Source organism: Dicentrarchus labrax, unplaced genomic scaffold, assembly GCF_905237075.1.
Source record: "Dicentrarchus labrax unplaced genomic scaffold, dlabrax2021, whole genome shotgun sequence".
NCBI classification, from domain to species: Eukaryota; Metazoa; Chordata; class Actinopteri; family Moronidae; genus Dicentrarchus; species Dicentrarchus labrax.
In genome coordinates this window covers 14185478-14205365 of record NW_026136723.1, presented here as the reverse complement: position 1 = coordinate 14205365, position 19888 = coordinate 14185478, and the positions used below count along the sequence as shown (strand labels likewise).

General features: G+C 44.3%; 1 protein-coding gene and 2 pseudogenes across 2 annotated transcripts; all 3 read left to right on the top strand.

The window, feature by feature from the left end:
• Positions 1-6081: 6081 nt before the first annotated feature.
• Positions 6082-7064, top strand: LOC127358296 (4-galactosyl-N-acetylglucosaminide 3-alpha-L-fucosyltransferase 9-like; annotated as a pseudogene).
• A 1036-nt stretch (positions 7065-8100) lies between these two features.
• LOC127357578 (4-galactosyl-N-acetylglucosaminide 3-alpha-L-fucosyltransferase 9-like) lies at positions 8101-9417 on the top strand (annotated as a pseudogene).
• Positions 9418-11672: 2255 nt separating this feature from the next.
• On the top strand, positions 11673-19393 carry LOC127357582 (transmembrane protein 196). Of its 2 annotated transcripts, none has more exons than XM_051389875.1 (5): positions 11673-12116; positions 14588-14644; positions 17422-17557; positions 18433-18551; positions 18657-19393. In XM_051389875.1, exons 1-5 carry the CDS (start codon positions 11958-11960, stop codon positions 18729-18731), a joined length of 546 nt encoding a protein of 181 aa, XP_051245835.1. In that variant the 5' UTR covers positions 11673-11957; the 3' UTR covers positions 18732-19393. The 2 variants fall into 2 exon arrangements, with proteins under 2 accessions (XP_051245835.1, XP_051245836.1); XM_051389876.1 differs by lacking the exon at positions 11673-12116 and adding an exon at positions 14366-14492.
• The last annotated feature ends 495 nt before the right edge of the window (positions 19394-19888 follow it).

Sequence of the window (19888 nt, the reverse complement as noted above, 5' to 3'; positions counted from 1 at the left end):
GTCATGATCCGTTCCTGGCTTTCCGTCCTACTGCCAGTTCTGCCAGTACTTTTCCTGTTCACCTGCCTGCCACTCTCACCTCATCAGTGCAACCACCTTCACCTGTGTTCCCTCACCTGGTTTAAACCCACTCTGTTCACTCAGTCTCTGCCAGATTGTCTTCAGCAGCATGCAAAGCTCTCTCGCAGTATTTTCCGGATTGCTTCCTTGGTTTCGACCCTACTTGTCCTTGACCCGTCCTCGTCGTCCCTGCCCAGGTAACCCGAACTGCCCTTCTGTCCCTGACCCCTCTGCCTGCTCACCCCTCGTCTGTCTCCAGTTTGCTTGGATTCCCTCCCTGGAGATCTCAACTAGAAAGTCAGACTGTTTTGCTTTGTGGATTGTTCCTGTGTACTTGCTGTGGATTTTACGACCCTGCTTGGTCAATAAACTGTCGAACTTTGCCAACGCTGGTCTCAGTCTGTGCTGTTCTTGGGTCCAATCTCACGCCCATTACAGTACAATCTGGCCAAAAATGGACCCAGCTCAGATTGACGACCGGATTTCTCGGATGGAGGACATGTTAAATCAGCTGATTGCTGCCTCTGCGGCTGCCTCAGCAGAGAATCGGCGGGGCCTGGCACAGGTGCGGGATGAAATGGCGAACATCCACACCCGCACCCAGGCTCTGGAGCAATCACCGGCTTCGCTGGAGGCCGGATCTTCTTCACCGGCTTCGGCAAGCGCTGCTGCTCCGCCACCTGTCTCTGCAGGAGTTGGTGCTCCTCTCCCTTCGCCCCGTGAACCTAATGTGGGAGCACCTGAGCGTTATGATGGCGATCCTGTCACCTGTAACGCCTTTCTCTGCAACTGCTCCATCATCTTTTCCCTGCAGCCGCTCACCTTTTCCTCCGAGGAAGCCAGGGTGGCTTATACTATTAACCATCTCACTGGGCGGGCGCGTCTTTGGGGCACCGCTGAGTGGCTGAGGGGGACCTCTATCTGCCACTCTTTCCAGTCCTTTGCCAACGAGCTCAGGAGGGTCTTCGGAACCGGATCTCTGGGGGCCGACGCTGGACGAGAGTTGTTGGATCTGGTCCAGGGGAGCCGCTCAGTCACGGATTTTGCCATAGACTTCCGCACCAAGGCCCCCATGTGTGACTGGAACCCGGCCGCTCTCCGTGATGTCTTTATGCGGGGGCTGGCTGGGTACATGAAAGATGAACTTGTAGCTTATGAACTGCCGTCTACCCTGGAGGGTCTAATTGAGCTCGCCACCCGTCTCGACCTGCGCATCCAGGCTCGCAGGAGGGAGAGACGCTCTGAGTTCCAGTCACGTTCTGCCCGGCCACACAGCTCCCTTCATTCCAAGTCTCCCGTAACTCCTGCCTCCTCCTCGTTAGCCTCAACCGCTCCTGTAAGTGTGGAAGATCCTGAGCCTATGCAGCTGGGTCACACCCGCCTCTCACTTGAAGAGAGGGAGAGAAGGCAGAGACTGAACCTTTGTATGTACTGCGGCCAGCCAGGACACTTTGTCAGCCGGTGTCCAGTAAAAGCCAGAGCTCACCAGTGAACGGAGGCATACTGGTGAGCTCCATCCTTGGTCCTGCCTCCCCTAAAAGGCCCAGCCTCACTGGTGAGTTCCTGCTGCCTTCTGGCTCCCACTCCATCGCCGTCCTCGTCGATTCAGGGGCTGACGAGAGCATTATGGACCAGGCCCTCGCTCTCCGGCTTGGTCTCCGCCCAGAGAAACTGTCATTGCCCATCTCAGCCAGCGCCCTGGATGGACATGTGCTGGGGAGGGTTACATCACAAACCAACCCTGTGCGCATGCTCCTGCCGGGGGGCCACAGTGAGACCATCCAGTTCCTGCTCCTGTCTACACCAAGCCAGCCTGTCATCCTGGGGTATCCCTGGCTTCGCAGGCACAACCCCAACATTGATTGGACTACCTGTTCCATCCAGAAGTGGGGAGAGACCTGCCAGCGGACCTGCCTCAGGATACCATCGCTGTCATCTGCTTCTCCTGTTCCTGCTCCAGCCCCAGATCTCATCGGAGTTCCAGCAGCTTATCATGACCTGAGAGAGGTGTTCAATAAAGCTAAGGCCACCTCTCTGCCACCTCACCGCCCCTATGACTGTGCCATAGACCTACTCCCGGGCACTTCGCCTCCCAAAGGACACTTGTACTCTCTCTCTGCTCCTGAGAGAAAGGCCATGGAGGAGTACATACAAGACTCCTTAGCGGCAGGGATCATCCGTCCTTCCTCTTCACCTGCTGGTGCAGGGTTTTTCTTTGTGGATAAGAAGTCTTTGCGGCCCTGTATAGACTATCGTGGACTTAATGACATTACAGTTAAGAACCGCTACCCCCTCCCACTCCTCTCCACAGCCTTTGAACTGCTACAGGGGGCAACAGTGTTCTCCAAGCTCGACTTGAGGAATGCTTATCATCTGGTTCGCATCCGGGAGGGAGATGAGTGGAAGACGGCCTTCAACACACCAACTGGACATTATGAATATCTGGTGATGCCCTTTGGTTTGACCAACGCCCCGGCCGTCTTCCAAACTTTGGTCAACGACCTGCTCCGGGATATGCTAAACAAGTTTGTCTTCGTTTACTTGGATGATATCCTGATTTTTTCTCGTAACCAGGGGGAGCATGTCACTCATGTCAGATCTGTCCTCCGCCGCCTCCTGGACAATTCCCTGTATGTCAAGACAGAGAAATGTGAATTTCATGTACCCTCAGTCTCCTTCCTGGGATACATCATTGCCAAGGACTGCTTGCAGATGGATCCAGCTAAGGTCTCTGCAGTGACCTCCTGGCCAGTTCCGGAGACACGCAAGCAACTGCAGCGTTTCCTGGGGTTTGCCAATTTCTACCGGCGTTTCATCAGAGGTTTCAGCTCCATTGCCTCTCCCCTCTCGGCCCTCACCTCATCCAAGACATCCTTCCGCTGGACTGACGAAGCACAAGGCGCCTTTGACACCCTCAAGACTCGCTTTTCCACTGCTCCCATCCTCCAGATCCCCGACCCTGATCGCCAGTTCATTGTGGAGGCGGACGCATCCAGCGTGGGGGTGGGGGCGGTTCTGTCACAGCGATCCACCGTCGACCAGAAGGTCCACCCCTGTGCCTTTTTCTCTCGCCGCCTAACTCCCGCGGAAAGGAACTATGATATTGGTAACAGGGAGCTTCTGGCGGTGAAACTGGCCTTGGAGGAATGGCGCCACTGGCTAGACGGAGCTAAGGTGCCATTCATTGTGTGGACTGATCATCGCAACCTGGAATATATTCGATCTGCCAAGAGACTGAATTCCAGACAGGCCCGCTGGTCACTGTTCTTTGACAGGTTTAACTTCACACTGTCCTATCGACCCGGGTCTCGTAACATCAAACCAGATGCACTTTCCCGGCAGTTTCCTGAGTGTCCTGATGAAACGGTTGAGCCCTCCACCATCGTCCCAGCCTCCTGTCTCGTTGCTTCTGTCACTTGGGAGATAGAGGAGAGGGTGCGGGCCGCCACTGAGGACCAGCCTGGTCCTAGTTCCTGTCCCCCTGACCGTTTGTTTGTTCCGGCTCACCTCCGCTCCGATGTGCTCCAGTGGGGGCATGCTTCCCGGCTCACCTGCCACCCCGGCATTCAGCGGACCCGAGACTTCCTGCAGCAGCGCTTCTGGTGGTCCTCAATGGAGGAGGACGTCCGAGGCTATGTCAACGCCTGTCCTGTGTGCAACCAGAACAAGACCTCTCGTCGTCCACCAGCCGGCTTCCTGCACCCATTGCCTGTTCCTCATCGCCCATGGTCACACATCTCCCTGGACTTTGTAACTGGCCTACCTACTTCCAAAGGTCACACTGCCATCCTCACAGTTGTCGACCGTTTTAGCAAGATGGTCCACTTCATTCCCCTTTCCAAGCTTCCCTCTGCCAAAGAGACAGCTGAACTGGTTCTCCAGAACATCTTTCGTCTCCATGGACTGCCCACTGACATTGTCTCCGACCGGGGGCCCCAGTTCACATCCATGTTCTGGAAGGAGTTCTGCAGTCTAGTTGGGGCCTCTGTCAGTCTGTCTTCTGGCTTCCACCCCCAGTCCAATGGGCAGACAGAGAGAATGAACCAGGACCTGGAAACCACTCTTCGCTGCTTGATCAACCACAACCCTGCTTCCTGGTCTGAACAACTGATCTGGGTAGAATATGCCCACAACACCCTCACCTGCTCTTCTACTGGACTTTCTCCCTTCAAGTGCGCCTATGGCTATCAGCCTCCACTGTTTGCCAACCAAGAGAGGGAGACTGCCTGCCCATCGGCACAAGCCTTTGTTCACCGTTGCCGGCGCACCTGGGACCAGGCACGTACTGCTCTCCTCAGGTCTGCTGACCGCTACGCTGCTGCCGCCAACAAGCACCGCACGCCTGCTCCCGCCTACCAGGTTGGCCAGAGGGTCTGGCTCTCCTCCCGTGACTTGCCCCTAAAGGTGGAGAACCGCAAGCTGGCTCCCAGGTTTGTTGGGCCCTTTCCCATTGCTCGCATCATCAACCCTGAGGCTGTACGTCTTCGGCTTCCCCGGTCCATGAAGATTCACCCGACGTTCCATGTCTCCAGGATCAAGCCAGTCCGAGAGAGTCCTCTGGTTCCTCCCATGCCGCCTCCTCCGCCTCCTCAGCTCGTTGATGGCGGTCCGGTGTATGCTGTCAGGCGCCTCCTTCGCTCTCGCCGCCGTGGACGTGGGATGCAGTATCTTTTGGATTGGGAGGGGTACGGTCCGGAGGAGCGTTCCTGGGTGCCGGCTCGGTTCATTGTGGATCCTTCGCTTATTTTTGACTTTCACCGTCGGCATCCTGACCAGCCTGCCCCGTCCTCACTTCCGCCTTCTGCGGGCCCATCTGCTGATGGACCTTCTGTTCCTCTGGTCGGGGGGGGCACCGATGTGGCTGCCTCTTCCTGCTCATCTTCCTCTTCTGCTGCAGAGGACGTGGACTCTGCTGCCTCTGAGGAATTTTAGCCCTCCTCCGGGCCCCCTCCACCCTCCCAGCTCGGGCTGGTACGCCTGGGGTCGTCCCTTGCCGGGGGGGTACTGTCATGATCCGTTCCTGGCTTTCCGTCCTACTGCCAGTTCTGCCAGTACTTTTCCTGTTCACCTGCCTGCCACTCTCACCTCATCAGTGCAACCACCTTCACCTGTGTTCCCTCACCTGGTTTAAACCCACTCTGTTCACTCAGTCTCTGCCAGATTGTCTTCAGCAGCATGCAAAGCTCTCTCGCAGTATTTTCCGGATTGCTTCCTTGGTTTCGACCCTACTTGTCCTTGACCCGTCCTCGTCGTCCCTGCCCAGGTAACCCGAACTGCCCTTCTGTCCCTGACCCCTCTGCCTGCTCACCCCTCGTCTGTCTCCAGTTTGCTTGGATTCCCTCCCTGGAGACCTCAACTAGAAAGTCAGACTGTTTTGCTTTGTGGATTGTTCCTGTGTACTTGCTGTGGATTTTACGACCCTGCTTGGTCAATAAACTGTCGAACTTTGCCAACGCTGGTCTCAGTCTGTGCTGTTCTTGGGTCCAATCTCACGCCCATTACACTTGATGTGGTTTGTTAAACAGAACCATCTGGAAAGTCACCCTTGGAAACTGTTCTGATATAACTGATGCTATAGCAGCATCTGTGCGAACCACTTTAAGAGCCACCATTGTTGTTTTTGAATGCTCGCTGTGTCACACCTATAGATGTGTTATTATAACAGTCCCACTACTAGTTCCTCAAAAGACACTAGATGGATTTGCAAATGATCTTGTGATTTCCTGATTTGGCAAATTCAGCTGTAAATGGTTAGTTGTGCACAGGAAAGAATTTAAACACAGTGATTGGATGTTTCATACAGAAATGCACCTTGGGAGTTAATAACAACTAATTACAACTGATGATTTAACCGAGTGAGTTGAATACCAGTCAATTAAAGCTGTAGAAGAGCTCCAACTGCGAGTCACATAATATTGTCAATGGGAAAAATTTATGTGACTTTTACTTTGCTATCTGCTGCAACTCATGATGTAGTTGTCAAAGTGATCACATCAGTTTCTTTTTCTGCTTCCACAGATGATGACACCAGCTTCCAACAAAACACTGTGCTTAGCAACAATAGCTGCTGTATTACTATATTTTGAGCCTCCATCCGCTGTTTGCCCATTTACAACTACATTAGCTCAGAAGGAAAATAATGAAAGTGTGACATCAAATGAAAAGCCCATAGTCCTGCTGTGGTTCTGGCCTCTTGGTGTGAAGTTTGATTTCACAGCTTGCTCTACCCACTTCAACATTGACAGCTGTGTTTGACAGATCCCTCTACAGCAAACCACAGGGAGTCATTGTCTTCCCTAAAGATATAGACTGGGATTTGCGGAACATGCCGCAGGCTCCACGTCCAGCTTTTCAGAAGTGGATTTGGTTCCACGTGGAATCCCCGACCAACATGGCGACGATACCAGGTCTGGACAACCTGTTCAACTTAACACTGAGCTATGAATGAATATGAAAAATGAGCTCACTATCAGGGATTCAGAAACGAAAGATGACTTTGTTCTGCCCAAGAAAGATAAAGTGGTGTGTTGGATTGTCAGTAACGTCAACCCAGCCACTGGAGCAGCTGTGAGAGAAAAATATTATCACGAACTGTCTAAATACATTAAGATCCACGTCTTTGGTGCAGCTTTTGGTCACCGGTTGAGATATGAAGGCTAGTACTCAACCATTGCTAGGTGTAAGTTTTACCTCTCATTTGAGAACTCGATCCACAGAGACTACATCACAGAGAAGGTTAACGGGAACCTTGTAGCAGGGACGGTCCCTATAGTTCTGGGTCCACCAAGAGAAAACTACCACCAGTTCCTTCCCTCTGATGCCTTCATTCACATAAATGATTTCCCTGATGCAAAGTCACTGGCAGAGTTTCTGCTCCTTGTGGACAGGACGGATGAGGCATACATGCGTTACTTTGAGTGTAAGAATTCTACACAGCCATTCCTCAACTCCTGTCTATCAACAATGAATTAATTCAGCCCATTTGCCTTGCCTGCGACCACATGTCAAGAGATGAAGATTTCCACGTAGTTCATGACCTTTATAAGTGGTACTCTTCATGAAAACCTCAATGAGAACATCCTTTGACAGTGGCTCCCAGATGGCTCGTAGATTATATACGAGATTATATGCGAACACTGCATTCTTGTAGTCACGGTAAACTGGCTCAAACAAGCTGTCAGTGTGAATGGAGTAGTTGGACATGTTGCTGCGAGATAAAGGAGAACATTGATGACAGATCTGTGAGGTAAACAAGAGGCTCCAGCCAGCAGCTAGAAGATGGTGGAGACAAAGATGCTTTTGACAGATTATGTCCAGTATTTGCTTTGCGTCATCTGTCACGTCAATGCTCATTCATGCTTTATTTGTTTTTCATTCACACCTTCAGTGCAGATAACAAGTAAGCTTGGGAGCTGAAGAAGATGGATGATACTGTAACCAGATTATATGATTTGTTTAGTTGGGTTGATACAAAGGGACTAAGTCTCTGTGACTATGTTGTTACTCAGTGTCATGTAATGACCTCAGCCAGTATTAGACGTGTAGTTACTATTGGTTGATACTGGCAATGCTGGCAATAATTAATTTTATTGGGTTTAGTTGACTGGTTATCTGTTTAATTATGTTTTACTCTGTAAATGTAATATATTTGCTTTGTTTATAACTTCAGAAAATCATAATTAAGTTTTTTAATGCTTATCCATGGGCTCATTTTGTTTTATAGTAAATTTTGCTTACTGCTTTTTGGCATCAGGAATTTGTATTGATCAATATAGCTGTTATTCAATTAAGATGTAGTCTTTCAAATGTGCTGTTATTTTCTATGTTCTATTGCCTTTGTCAGCTCTCTGTCTTTTTTAAGAGTGATACTGATTGTTTCAACATTGATTTTCAGAATGCATCAACAAATACACAATCTTCATGAAAATAAATTGTTTCATTTCATTTCATTTAAAAGTTTCACATTCTGGCACAGTATTGGTTTGACCAATGAGTAGGCGGGGCATCAGTCAAATGTCATATTTGAAAGAATGAGAGAAACGCCAGTAAGTTTAACTCGTCAGTCTGGATCCTGCAGATCTTCACACTCACCTTCGGAAGCAATGTCATTTTCAGCTCCACAGAACAAGCAAGTATTTTGCCAAACTTTCCATCCGCTTTACACCTTGCTGTTCTGGAAATGATTGGAGGGACATTTTGTGCAGCACTAACGATCATTTGGATCCAGACAAACTTTTTTGTGCTTGTGTTTTAGATTTTTAAAGCAACCATGAGAATTTGAAATTGACATCCTGCCAATGATTTGCTGAAGGAATGTGTTTCCAATGATTATGACACAGGATTCTTCTTCCTTGCGGGTTTATTATGGCTTCTGCTCAAATTGTACGTGTTTTACGAGCCACTGGGACTGTGATTCTCATCCTGGCCGGAATCACAGTCCTGTTTTTAATGTACTATCAGTCATTTCCATCTCCAAAATGTCATCCTCCCCCGGCTCATTCACAACAGACACAACAGAAAAACAAGCCTGTGTTGCTGCTGTGGTTCTGGCCCAAAAACAAAACGTTTGATTTTCAAGACTGTAAGACGCTTTTCAAAATTGACAGCTGCCACCTCACAGATGATAGATCGTTGTACTCCAGAGCTCATGGAGTTTTGGTATTTCACAGAGCTATCAAGGATGACCTCTCCAACCTTCCCACCTTACCAAGAGCCAGATTTCAGAGGTGGATCTGGTTCAACATGGACTCGCCTACCAACACACGCACGATAGCAGGCATTGAAGGCCTTTTTAATTTAACCTTGAGCTACAGGAAGGACGCCGATATCCACGTTCGTTGGAAACTAGCTCTCAAGAAGAACACAGATGAAGATTTTGTGCTACCCAAAAAGGAACGACTTCTGTGTTGGACTGTTGATAGCAATGACGTGCACACAAAATCAAAGGAGAGATACAACTACTACAGAGAGCTTGTAAAACACATCAAGGTGGATGTCTTTAACAGCTCCTCTGACGGCTCCTTGAAGGGTGAAAACTATTTCCTGAATATTAGCAGCTGCAAGTTCTACCTTTCCTTTGAGAATTCAATTCACAGAGATTACATTACAGAAACGTTCAATGGGCCTCTTGCAGCTGGCACTGTGCCGATAGTTTTGGGCCCACCGAGAAGGAACTATGAGGATTTTGCCCCAGGTACTTCCTTCATTCATGTAAATGACTTTCCTGATGCCGCAACATTGGCTGAGTCGCTCCTGAGGCTGGATAAAGATAATGAGGCTTATATGAGATACTTTAATTGGCGGAAATTTTACACTGCCAGACTGCATCTTACTGAGGAGAAGCATGAGTTTGCACAAGCTATCTGCCAGGCTTGTCATCATGTGAGCATTAACAAGGTGTATAGAGCCGTACCACATCTGTACAAGTGGTTCTTACTGTGATGCTTTTATTGTTCCTCTGTAGGGATTAAAAAGGCACATTATAATCATACTATACAGAGAAATACTCATTATTATAATCATTATAAACATTTTGGGGAATCATATGGAATCATATTTAATCTTTTTTTAAAAAAAGATTAAAAAATCTGATTTGGGGATTTATGGCATTCCACTGGACAGTGACAATAAAGAAAATGATGACTAAATGTTACTTTGGTTAATCAACAGTAGCAACAGACATTAAATCTGTATCATGACAATATGAACGCTTTGTGAGTGCTTTTAAGAGGTTTTTTTTATTTTATTTACTTATTCTGAGGCTCAAACTTGTGTCATTGTGTGCCCATTATGAAGATTTTAAGTGTAAGTTCACTCAAATTATTAAAAAAAACTAAAACATTTTCATGCTTACCTCTGATGGTTTTTCAACATGCACATTGTTTTGGTTTTATTTGCCTGGTGTGTTCAGTGGATTATCCAGCTTGATGTGGACAAGAGATGTCGTTGAATTTGTCTTTAATGTCACTTTTCAATTAAAATAAATAAAATAATAAAAAAATAATAAAATACATTTCTATTTCGATCCGAGGACCCCCTATGGGTGCTTGAAGGGGTTTCAGAGGGTTCCAAACATTAGGGAATGTTTTAATTTCACTATTATTTCACTGACTTAAAGTTATCTCAATAAGGGAATGCCTAAGAATGAATTTGGGGGACCAAAATGGTTGAGAACCTGCATTAGAGTATACCTCACACTAATTTGCCGGCTTGTCCTGTCTGATTTTGCCTGTTTAGTTTGCTGTTTCTTGGATAATTAAATAATAATAAATCAGATATGAACAAGGATCTATTTTATATTGCAGACCCACACAGGCATATTATTATGGTAACATACTTAGTTGAAGTAATAGTAGTTATTTTTCATTTTCGCAGAGGTCATTTCAGAGATCAATAAAAAATATTTTTTTATATTTTGTGAGATTAAAGTTTAATATACAACCATACTGTATAGAATTTACTGGTTTACAGCCAATGATATGAGTCACATGCTTCCTGGTGGCACCACAACTGTGAATGAGAGTAATGACTCATAAAGTCCCACTTGGGTTAACTGTTTAAAAGGGATATGGAGGAAAGATGACGAGTAAAGGTGATCATCCTGATCTAATTTGTTGTTCAGCATCATTAAGTTAACATAGTTACATCACAATTTATTTCGGGGGGGACTGGGAAAAAGGCTGACAAAAACCAGAAATGATGGCAGCATGTGATTTCATAGGTGTTGAGGAAGGAGGGAACAAACCCCTGAAACAAGAGTATGAATGAAGGCATTCAACCTTCCATACATTATAATTAGGCCCTATGTGTGTGCACTACTCCTTTCCTGTCAGGAAGCTCAATGTGCTGCAGCCCTGAGCAATTCAACTCCGAGTTCACAATTGAAATGTTAGTTTAGTAATCATAACAACAATCTTGTGTATATGTGAGTCTTTCTAAGCAATCTTAACAAAGCCAGTACTGATCCATGAAAGCTGTGTGAATCGTTTGCAGTTCCAACTATTACTACTATATCCATATTCAGTGATAATATTAATTTTTAGAGAATCATTCGGTTTCTATGCACTATAGCATTTTAAACAAACTGATTTCTTTCCTATTGTTGTTGTTTGTTAATCACCTTTTGGGCTATGTGGTCATATGTTGCACAGTAACCTTTCATTCTTCTGTTGTTTGTGTTTTAAGCCATTTCAGCTTTCTTTTTCTTTTTTTAAATCTTGTGTATAAATACGTTTTATAATACCTTTTTTATGTCCCATGTAGCCTACAGACGCTTGGAAGAAGGTGCCATAAATAAAAGCCTGGCCTTACCTGTTCCTAAATTGTATTTCCTCAATTACTCACAGACAATTATTCATCAGATCTAGAACCTGTGTGTAAGTCAGTTTAATCAGCTGCTGAATGAGCTTTCCGGAGTAATTATTGCTCCCTCGTAATTTGTACCTATAAGCTATAATGTTTCCACATGGGGGCGTGTGTGTGTGAGTGTGTGAGTAGGTGCCTGTGTGTATATGCGTATGTGTGTGTGTGTGTGTGTGTGTGTGTGTGTGTGTGTGTGTGTGTGTGTGTGTTTGCCCTGCTGCTTAAGTACCTTGGACAGCGCCAGGCGACACACACGCGCGCTTCAGCAAGCAGAGGAACTTCAGCTCTCTCTTTCCAAACAGCATCCACCCGCAACCAGTGCCAGTTGCTTTCCTCCTCCAGTTTTGTGAACCTCTCAAGTTTCCTCTAACCTGTCTACTCTACTTGGACCCATGCTCGTTCGGATAACCCCCTTCTTTTCCAGGCGGGTATGAAGCAGTAGAGCCGCGCCGCCCTTCGGAGCTCCGAAAAGCGGACTCCTCATCCGTCCTCTGCCCGCCTCCTCCTGCTGGAGCTGGAGAGATGCCCGGGGCAGGATGTGCTCCAGCCGCAAGATCCTGTGGAGCCTGCTCCTGCTGTCCGTGGTGGAGGTGGGCCTGGGTGTGGCGAGCATCGTTCTGGGAGCCGTGGGTATTAGCGGGGTCCAGGGCAAACCGCAGCAGGGCGACGCGTCCCCGGTGTGGAGCGGACTCTGTGTACGTCCTGGGAACAACTTTTGTCCTTACTTTTCCTTATTTACTTCCAGACAGGATGAGTATCTCCGGGGGTGTTTTGGAGGGTAAAAGTCAACTATCAGCCTTTGTACTTATCCACCTTTGTGAGGAATGTTTTTAAGGGACATTCAGAGTATAGGCTGCATCTAAGTATTAAAATAAGGCACAGGCCTGTATTAATTGTCCCCATCAAGAGGAAGACATGATTGATTCTGTTTTAAAATAGGGTTAATTTTTGTTTTGTTATGATTTTGTCTGGAAGATATTAGTCTACATGTAGAAGTTGTTTTCTAATACATCTCTTTTTTAAATCATTTTCTTATAAGAGCTTCATGTTGGCACTTATATCTGTAAGCACAATAACTTCAACTAAGCTTTTGATTTGTATTTAAAAATAAAAAGTTCCCAATAAAGGGCTTTTCTAGGGTTCCAGACTCTGTTAGATACTCATATCATACAGTTTTTGTTGTTTTTTGATGGCACTATAGAAAGCTTTTGGTTTGAGAAACACTAAGGTATTAAATAGATTTGTTGTTTATGTAATATTAATCATTAACTGGAAGTTGTGGCTCCTCCCCTTTTTTCTACAATGTCCCATCAGTATAAAGACTTAGAATGAGGTGAAGACTAAATATTTTGGTTATGTTTGTCCTTTATCTGTTTGTCCATCAGATGTTAGAGACACACGCAGCCATTTGTCCTACCACATGACTCTGTGCTGGAGCTAAAAATCGGTTTCATTAATTCATGCTTGAATTGTTGATGTGTGCTTTGGGAGGGTCAAAGCTTTTACGCACAATCATCCTCTTACTCTTCTGCATATGTCTCCTCCTGTTACAGTGCTACTTTCAGCCTCATTGTCTTGATTCCGTGGCTGAGCAATGAAAAGTTGGGTCTCTGACACTTTCAGTCACTATATATAACACTGAATCCCCTACTTCACTACGATTGCTGCTTCAGCTGGGATAACACTTTTAGCTCTCGCTGAGAAATACTGTAAATGGAACTCAGGCAATATGAGTCATAAAGAAACATATCAGTATCAGTTTGGAGTGTCTATAAAAGGTGTGTTCAAATATTTGGGTGTGCATCAGAGAGAAGGATGGAGAAAGCAATTAATGGTGTTGTAAAGTTGCGTATTTGAGTGCAAGTAGTGTGTGTGTGTGTGTGTGTGTGTGTGTGTGTGTGTGTGTGTGTGTGTGTGTGTGTGTGTGTGTGTGTGTGTGTGTGTGTGTGTGTGTGTGTGTGTGTGTGTGTGTGTGTGTGTGTGTGTGTGTGTGTGTGTGTGTGTGTGTGTGTGTGTGCTTCCACGGGGCTGTGTATGATGTTGCCGTAAAGATGGTATGCAATGTGACATCTGTGTGTTCAACCTCACAGCTGTTGAATGCTGAGTCAGCCCCCCGTGTCTCATGATTACCCAAAGGTTTAGATCTCCTGTCAGGAACTGGGAGTCATTAAGGCGGTCTGACCGCTGTCCTAGAAGTAGATTGGATAGCAAACCTTATAGATCCTGCTGAAACAGGAAAGTAATCCTCATTCATATCTGATATTTGCCTGTACATTTGGAGTTATACAACTATTTCTTTACACAAAGGATTGCTTATGTAAGTTCTTTTAATATTGGTCCAACATACCGGGCAACTATTGATGACTGGAAGATCACTTGTAACATTTTTGACCTGATCCACAGTGAGTTTTGAGGGTGTCATTTCTAAATCAAAACCCCCAATTTGAAGCAATCAGTCCTCAAAGGTTTGGCTTTAAAGGCAGATAGAAGCTTGAATTTCAGACATCATGCATTGTACTACATCTACAGCTGTCACAGATATAATATTTCTAAACAGATATTTATTTCTATCTGTAAGTAGTGGAATAAATATAATATTTTAAAAGTGAAACTGAGAAACTCAAATTCCGATTTAAGCTGCTATTAAAAAACTACCTGAAAGTAACTCAAGTTCAATTGAAATTAGGGTGATTTTAAGGTTCTTTAAAATTAATAATAAATTAATATAAACTATATAATCTAATAATAGATTTTAAATTAAGACATCAAGTGATATCACACCCTCCCTTTACACACACATAAACACTGACTGCTTCCGTCTTTCAGCAGAACAATGCAGCTCACAGCCCAGTGTGCTGTTCCACTTGTAAGTGTACTCAGAATACACCACTGTGCTGTTCCAGTTCAGTCTGAATCATTGACATCCAGGACAATATGGCTTCCTGCTAGAAGCCCACGATGACGCTCTATTTTTAGAGGGAGAAAATTGCATCTGAATAACCGAGTGTAAAGAATACATTCACCCTTCCTGTTGTCAAGACGGGGAAGAGGGAGTGATAAAAATAGTTTAGGTTTCATATCGTTTTTTTTAACCAGTAATTTAAACTAACTACAACTTTAGAAACTGTTCATTTACTCATTTGTTGTTCTCTCTCTCTCTTTCCAGTTTCTGGTCTGTGGGATGTGTGGAGTGCTGTGTGCTCGAAAGAGGACAGGTCTTATTGTAAGTACATGCATATGTTTAGTTGTTTTGTTTCCCTAAGACCCAATAGCCTATTTTGTTGTCCTTTGTTACATGTATCAAATTGTGGTCTTTTTCTGCAGTATGTAGAAAAGACTCTCCAATGATGTGACACACAGGGGATTCAGAGTTATTAAAAGAGTTGTTTTGGGGGTAATTTTGGGAAAAGCCTACACTTATTTGTTTTCTTCCCAAGGTTACAAAATTTCCCTTTCAGCCTCTCTATCTTGTTTGTTTGATCTGTACAAAAAATTAAGAGTATGTGCCAAACTAACTTGATAAACTCCTGGTGTCTCCTCTCGTTGCCTGGCAACTGGTCCAGGCCAAGAAATATCCCATCACATAGATAGAGATACAATGTGCTAATTAGGGAACTTTTTAGGGGTGCTGATAGGTGGATTTTGTTACATTTTCACCATTGATAGTATAATTTGGCTTTTGATGGAGCCAGGCTACCTGTTTCTAGTCTTTACGCTAAGCTATGCTAAGCTAACTGGCCATTGGCTGTAGCTTCATATTTAACAGACAGGTGAAAGTGGAATCAATCTCCCTTTGCTTGTCCTTTATTCTGACTCTCATCTTTAAGAGTTTTTGCTTGAATCTCAAGTTGTTAGTTGTATTAACTGTAGGCAACCTGCAGCTCTTTAGTCCCTCCAGTGGCTCCCTGTGGCTCTGACGAAAATTATGTGGAAATGACTATTTTAATGATTTTCATTTATCATTGTTATAGGCCTAAAGTAATTTTTAATTCTTAATTCTCCAGTTGTAAAAATCAGTAGCCATTACTCACTTTTACAACAGGACATTTTTTTTTTTTTTAACATTTCATCAACTAAAGTGGCATTATACATTACATCCTGACCTTTTGCCTTTTCCTCTATATTTTGCCAAACCTCAAAAGCAGTGGCTACTGGTCTAGAGTCTCCCTATCTTCGTGCATGGATCGATTTGTTTGCTTTCTCCAACACTGCTGGCTTACTGGTTGATTTGCGTATTTACATATTCGCATTATAAAACCAGGTATATTCTTGCTTTTTAACCACACATTTACGCCACATTAATTTCTGACTGCACAACCAACACTCCAGACGCAGAATACGCAATGAACACGTAGTTAAAAGCAATTATATCTTCAGTCCAAGGCTCCAATATGTTTTGCATTTTTTGGCTCTTCTCATAGTACAGGTTGCTGACTCTGTATTAACCCAAAACAAACCTGCTCAGATTAAGTAAGATTTGATTGGTGGGTTTTGAGTCCCATTAGCTATATAGACTATTTATGTTGTCACTGTCCTCTGTTGCAGACTTCATAATGCCAAAAGTGACTAGAAACAAAATTCGGAGTAGAATCATTTTCTAAAAAGGCATTTGGTGAGGCAGATGAGCCTTTGAGAGATGCTAAATATGAAACCCAAATCATTATTCACTGCTGTGTTATTCCTTTTAAAAGATGATTTATTTTAAGTTTGCAGTAAGTATGGAAGGATGCAAATATCTGTATTCTCTGTGTCGTGAATATTTACAACACACACAAGGTCTGCCTCATCTACCCCTGGAAGTTTACAAGTAAAGTCTAATCTTGTCAAACACCCAAAGGTGCATGTGTGTGTGTGTTGTCCTCCTCTTCAGCAGGTGCATACAGTGTGCTCTGATAAAGACATCTGAGGAAACCAGAGGAGACAAGCAGTCACCTCTCCTCTTCTCTTTCTGTCGTTCTTTCCATCTTTTTTTGCATGGCGATCACCTCGCAGTCTCTCTGTATGTCAGAGTCCTCGTGTTTCTCTCTGTCTCTCTCTGTCTCCTGCGGGGAGGGCACTAATGATGGATCAATGTCAGCACAATCTGCTGTAACAGAGACATTCCTCAACCTTTCTCTCCCTCTGTCTCACCCTATCCATCCCAACCTATTGTCTATTGTCGCCCTCTCTATCATCATGCCTTTCCCTTTTCCATCGCTCTCATCTCTGCACGTTCTCTGTTCACTCTCATCCTCACAGTCATTTCAATGCTCTGACTCTCCATCTTCCTCTCCTCATCTCCTTCCCTCCCCTCCCTCCTTGTCAGCCTGTGGGGTGATGATTGCATTAGGTTGGTTTGGCTCCGGACTCCTGCCAGCCGCTTTCCACACTTCACCGGGTAATGACTGAAATTGGAGATGCCTTTTTTCCATGCAGTTAAAGGCACTAAAGGCATCTGTGCTGGGAGCAATGAAAGAGAACCTGAACTCCCAGACACAACACACACACACTCACACACATGTGCATACACAATAAATGGAGTGGAATTGAATTGATTACATTTTTATTATTCTGATTGCAAAGTAACGGAACTGCATCACCATAATATCCTGCTGGATTCTCATACTGGGTTTGAGTTTTCCAGCTGGTGACAACAATCCTAAGAAAAGTAATCCGTGAAATGCGATTGATTAAACACTGAAAGTAAAATCAGAGACACACAAATACAGCAACTGAGTGATGCAAGCATATTTACAAGCTGTGCAATATTTCTGGAAGAGACAGTGTGCTTTGAGAGCGATCCAATTTTCTAATAGGAAATTAGATTTATTTTGACTGATACGCATTACTCATCAGTGCAGCCGGCGTCCAAAAAAACTGCAGAATGATGGAGATGGAAGCTCAATAGTAGTTTGTATATCACCCATTTCATCACATTTTGTCAGTTTGTTTACAGTTTTGTTGATAGGATATCAATTTGGCCTGTTTGCATTAACATAAACCATCCTTTCTGTCCCTCAGATGATCCTATTTTCAGCATGCTGCATCTGTGGTCTGATCGGTGGAATCCTCAACTTCCAGTTTGTTCGGGCACTGAACAAACGACACGACTCCATGCACTCGATCCATTTGGCTGCCATGACTCTGGCCTGTCTGGGTAAACAAAAAATTGATGCAATGCAACACAACTGTTAATGTCTGCTTTATGTGACATGTCTATGCTATCATAATATAGGAATGTTGTTGGAATATGTCTTTGCTCAAAAGTCTAAAGGGTCTATATTCAAAGGTTTAAAATAAAAGCAAAGCAAAATTTAATTAATTTAATTTCTCCCCCATCAATACTGAATATTATCCCACAACTATCTTATTATTATGAACCACATACATCGTAGCTCCACCTCTATCACGGGAGATGCCAAAGTCAAATGTTCTTCCACAAAACAAGTCTAAAATTTGTCTCTTGCTCCTCAGAGTCTACAGTCACACTACCAGCTTTGTTAGGCTGTACTTAAGCACGGCAGTGCTTTGATAGCTAAATGCTAATATAAACATGCTAAAATTCTTGAAGGAGTTGTGCTAACATGCTGATGTTTAGCAAGTATAATGTTTAACTTGTTCTCCGTCTTAGTTTAGTGTGTTAACATACTAATTAGCACAAAGTACAGCTGAGGCTGATGCAAATGTCATTTGTTTTGTATGTATTTGGTTATGAACCAAAGTAGCGGACTAATTAAAATACCTGATGGTGACACCAGATGAAAAGTTAAGGGATCACCTTACAGGGACACGAATGTTGGTACCAAATAGAATTCATCTTCTTGGAACCATGAACGTCTGTACCAAACTTTCAAGGCAATCCATCCAATAGTGGCTTATATTTCAGATTGGGTAAACCAACCAACCAACATACCAACATTGCCACCCAGATGCACGTCACTAGCATGGCTTACAAAGTGTATAATACTACTTTGAATTAAAGAATTCTTCCATTGTTACTCCAGCTGCTTTCCCTTTTTCTGTCTTGTCAAGGGATCTCCTCCTGTACTTTATCCACGTGGCTGACCTGTCGTCTGGCCAGCTCTGAGCAGCAGAGGATGTTCCTGGAGCGGGAACACTCGTTGCATCACTCTCACGAGATGACCGAGAAAGTAGGACAAGAGGAAAAAGATGTTTTATGACCTTAGAAGATTTAGAAGTTAGTGTTTGGGTGATGTTTATTAAGGTATCACGTCTGTTTGTGTGTCCCCTAACAGGAGATCCTGGACAACTCCAGTAATGGCATTCCTCAGATTTCCTACAACGGACACACCACACCACCATCACCATGACGACGTATCACCAAAGGCGACTTGCACAAACTTAAACCGGTGACAGTTCATGAATCACTTGCTGTCAGAAGACAATACAGCATGTACTTACATATCTTGCGTCATACACAGTAAGTATATCCTGACTGCAAGGAGTGAAACCAGGTTCTTTCGTCTTGGAGCACTTTTTCTTCACCGCTGGAGTATAAGAAAGACATTTTGACAAACTGCTTCTGAATAATTATGCAAACCAGGATGAAGAGCTGCCATTTGGTTGATAATTCAGGTGACAAACATCTGCGTGACATCATCTGACCTTTAAACTAATGAGCGGGAAATTAATAGATTTTATCCAATCGGATGCCTCAAAGTGATGAGCACAAACCAAGCATGCAGCTGATTCACTTGTTTTGAAGAGCTACTGCTATTTCAGTCTCAATGTCCTTATTCTTCTCTCTGTCTTGTTATGGGTTTATGGAATGCAGATGTCAAGATAACCTACAGTAAACTGTACGTATCGTCTGATAATGGAATGCTTTGACATGAAAATACAGTGATGCGCAATGTACTGTACTGTATATCCATGCTTGTATATCAGGAATCTAGCTGTACCTATAAATCAAACATATTTTTATAAATGCTTCTTATAAAAGTGAATTCAATTAAAGTATGAAAAAGTCTGAGTGATGGTTTATCCAACATTGATTATTTCAGCGGAATTTGGTTTTTGTTTCTGTAAGTATGCCAGTGTGTGTGTGAGTTATTGCTTTATTAGCATTTGAATCCATACGCTAAATGTTTATTTTTCGAAAAATGCAAGGAGTAAATCATAAAAACCAAGTCCACAATATCACACACTGACAACCAGTGCACCACACTGTCAATGTAGAGCATGATTTATAAAGTATGTGTGCCTATGGGACCGCAGTTTAACACAGTGATGCCTCTGGCTCTGCTTGAGGTTCACACACTCCTCGTAAAGTTAAGCGATGAAGTAAATCTGTTTTATGGCACCTCTCAAACCTGTAAATATAAAGCGCTTCACAAAGCAAAAGCAGAGACATAATGAAACAAGGAAACAATATCACATACACTCACATGCATGCACACAGACAGACAGACACAGCTGTGACCTCTAATGAAGATATACAATTGCTCTGACAACATCACGCTGCTCA

Bases quoted from the DNA above. Each gene is read 5' to 3' on its own strand.
- LOC127357582 (XM_051389875.1), top strand. From the start codon at position 11,958: ATGTGCTCCAGCCGCAAGATCCTGTGGAGCCTGCTCCTGCTGTCCGTG. The intron at 12,117-14,587 runs GTACGTCCTGGG...CTCTCTTTCCAG, and splicing joins CGGTGTGGAGCGGACTCTGT to TTTCTGGTCTGTGGGATGTG. The intron at 17,558-18,432 runs GTAAACAAAAAA...TGTCTTGTCAAG, and splicing joins CATGACTCTGGCCTGTCTGG to GGATCTCCTCCTGTACTTTA.